We start from the raw sequence: 3,331 nt of genomic DNA, 5'->3' as shown, positions 1-3,331 counted from the left end.
TCCCAATTCAATTTCCAATTAATCTCCATCAAGAATATACGTATGTCCCTAGTTAATTTCGAATTAATCGATACAAAAAATATCGAGTTTGAATATATTGAATGAGATAAATATGTTTGCACATAAGAAAATATAACATTCAATATATTCAAACTCGATATTTTTTTATATTTCAATTTATTATTTTATCATTTAACATCATATTAGAAGAACCAAATAGTTTTTAAATGTATGCTATATATTTAGTTTTACTAAAATATATACTTTTTATCAAATATTGCTCAATCGGATCTTTCATTGTTCTTCTCAAAACTACCAAACACTCGGGGGTTTGGTTTTATTATTTATTTTAATTTTTTGGGTTTTCCCCCCAAAATTCAGCCATTATATCTACTTTTTCTACTTACTATTTACATTCTTAATTAGAACAACGGGTGCTTTAGCAAAACTGATTGCGAAAAAGGAGAAATCGACCACATTAAAATTACCTTCTGGGGAAGTCCGTTTGATATCCAAAAACTGCTCGACAACAGTCGGACAGGTGGGGAATTTTGGGACGAACCAAGAAAATTTGGGTAGAACCGGATCCAAACATTGACTAGGTAAACGTCTAATATTAAGAGAAGTAGTTACGAACCCTGTAGACCCACAACTCATGGGGTTCTCACTTTTATGAAATCATCATTCTCTTTAAAACTTTCATGCTTAAATCTTCTCTTATTTTTAATTTTTTAAAAATTAAAAATCTTATATCCTAGTACAAATAATTATTTTTATAAACATAATGTTACGTTCATCAACTGCTGAAATAATACAATCCGACAAGACCAAAGAGGAACGTACATACATATATACACATACATATATTTATATTTATACAATAATGTGTGTATTATTATGATCCTGTTTGTCTCCTAGACCTTTGCTCGGGAATCCATGCCCCCGTTTCTTGAAAACCTTTTAATTGTCAGAAATTGTTTTTGGGAAATTGCATATGAAAACTAATTATGTTAGCCGCTGGAAACTGGATCAATCATCTGCTTCCTCTGATCCAAAGAATTTAAGTGTAATTTTCTCGATCTTCCTTCAACCCCACTTTTTTGTCGTCTTCTGAGTTGCGTTTTCATTGATTCTTGCCTTTTTCTCCACTTCCCAACAAATCCATCTCCCACAAATTCCTCCAAAAGACTTCCATTTTTTTGGGTTTTTTCTGATCACTCTTCCCCTGTTTTACCTTCGTATTCAATCCCACGACTCGATTCTTTCAGCGTCAAGATCAAGCTAACAAAAAACCCACATCACAAAATCAATCTTTGATTGGAATAAAAAAGGAAGAAGGATTGAATCTTGATTTTCATTCAAAAAGAATGCAAGACCCGTATCTGTATTCTCAGATCAAAGCAAATGTGCAGCAACAGCCACAGTTCCCGGAGCAAGAGCAATTGAAGTGCCCGAGGTGTGATTCACCAAACACAAAATTTTGCTACTACAACAACTACAATCTCTCTCAGCCTCGCCACTTCTGCAAGAGTTGCAAAAGGTACTGGACTAAAGGCGGCGCCTTGAGAAACATCCCAGTAGGCGGCGGCTCCCGGAAGAACGCCAAGCGGAGTTCCTCCTCCGCAAACAACCAGCAGAGCAAGCGCCCGGCAGCATCTTCCTCGCCCTCTAATGCTAGTGTCAACAACTCTGCAGCAGTTTCCGAGTTATTGCCTCTGAAGGGAGAAGACAGCTACGGGGGACAATTCGGGAACTTAATGGATGTTAGTGGTGGTTTCAGCTCACTCCTGGGGTCAATCGGTGGGCCTTACGGCAATTTCCTCGACGGGATAGGTTCACATGGGTCAAATTTGGCGTTGGGAGACGACCATTTCGTAGGCCCTGATCCCCAAGTTGGCATGGGGAGTAACGGCAATAATGGCGATGGATTCTTGAACATGGAGGAGGGTGGTGAATCCGGCTGTTGGAGTGACGGAAATGGCTTGCCTGATCTTGCTATTTACACACCAGCCTCAAATTTTCACTAGGTAAGTAAGATCAAATAAGTAGTTCATTTCAAGAAGAGAGGACTTGTCTTTTTTCCCTTTTTTGCTCCCAATTTTCAAGAAAACTTATTGGAAACAAAAATGGGTTCACTCCATTAAATCTTGAATGAAATTAGTTGGGGTGGATTGGATATATATTATAGTATATTATTATATAAAATTATGAGTTCTTGGAGTCATTATATGTTGATGGTCCTCATTTATCATGGAGTTGTGCCTTCTCTTTTTTTGTTGGGGTGTGTTTTTTGAGACATTGTATGATTTCTAATGGTGGAGGTGATGTTTACAATTCGAGGCTTCTTGTTAATACATTGATGTTTAATTTGGAAGTATTGTGTATGTTCCACAATTGACTTGCGGAGGAGACTTGGACTCTATCATCTAAGTCATTATTTGAGTGGCCTCTTTGTGTTATCTTAGCATTCCCCCTACATTATTATATAATATATTTTTTTTCATAATTAATTTTTATTTACATTTTTTTGCCTATACTAAAATTAAGGATTTGCATTCAAAAAGAAAATTAGGGATTTTATTTTTGGATAATTTATTAAAAAAATTATTTAAGTGGGAGAGCTTTTTTGTTTTGTTTTTTTTTTAAAAAAAAATTGTGTAACTGGTTCAAAAAAAAATTCGTCCGTGTTTTATACTGATTTTTGGGATTTTGAGACGAGACATAAAAATTCCTATCACACTGTTTCATATCAGTCAATTTTGTGAGACAAATCTCTTACTCGACTTGTCCTATGAAAAAATATTTTTTATGCCAAAAAAAATATCATTTTCACTTTCGATATGGATTAGATCGACCAATCTCACAAAAATAGATTCGCGAAATCGACTCGATTGACCTAAGAAATAATGATATAGATGATTAGGAATTGTTATTCTAAAGTATCGCTCATGATATATATTATATTATAAAAATATATATGTAGACTGTGCAGATAAATAATGTAAAGATATAACAAGTACATAATTTGGGATATATAATCGAATGAACTAAAATCTACTATTATTTTCTTTCACAAATAAATCATGTATTGGCAATAATTNTCAGAAATGACGTGTTAGGATATAATAAAATTTTATTATAAAATCATATATAAGAATAAAAGTAGTATACATGTAAATAAGAACATACTTGATGTAAACAAAAATTAATAATTAGAACATACCAAATAATATAACTTGTAGCTGAGTTAGTCGACTGTGTGATACGTAAAATTAAGATTTCAAGTTCGAATCTGAAAAAAATTTATATGTTTGAAATGTCTGTCGTCTTT

At 33.8% G+C, this 3,331-nt stretch overlaps 1 protein-coding gene across 1 annotated transcript; it reads left to right on the top strand.

Annotated features, from left to right (window-relative positions):
• The first annotated feature begins 874 nt into the window (after positions 1-874).
• On the top strand, positions 875-2,466 carry LOC140973307 (uncharacterized). The gene has a single exon (XM_073435999.1). The coding sequence runs from the start codon at positions 1,368-1,370 to the stop codon at positions 2,025-2,027; it is 660 nt and encodes a 219-aa protein (XP_073292100.1). The 5' UTR covers positions 875-1,367; the 3' UTR covers positions 2,028-2,466.
• Positions 2,467-3,331: the final 865 nt, after the last annotated feature.

The sequence above is a fragment of the Primulina huaijiensis genome, chromosome 3, assembly GCF_012295235.1.
Source record: "Primulina huaijiensis isolate GDHJ02 chromosome 3, ASM1229523v2, whole genome shotgun sequence".
In the NCBI taxonomy this organism is placed as follows: domain Eukaryota; kingdom Viridiplantae; phylum Streptophyta; class Magnoliopsida; order Lamiales; family Gesneriaceae; genus Primulina; species Primulina huaijiensis.
The sequence above is the reverse complement of the archived record's forward strand: the minus strand, read 5'-3'. Positions and strand labels throughout refer to the sequence as shown.

Coding starts and splice junctions, on each gene's coding strand:
- LOC140973307 (XM_073435999.1), top strand. CDS start 1,368: ATGCAAGACCCGTATCTGTATTCTCAGATCAAAGCAAATGTGCAGCAA.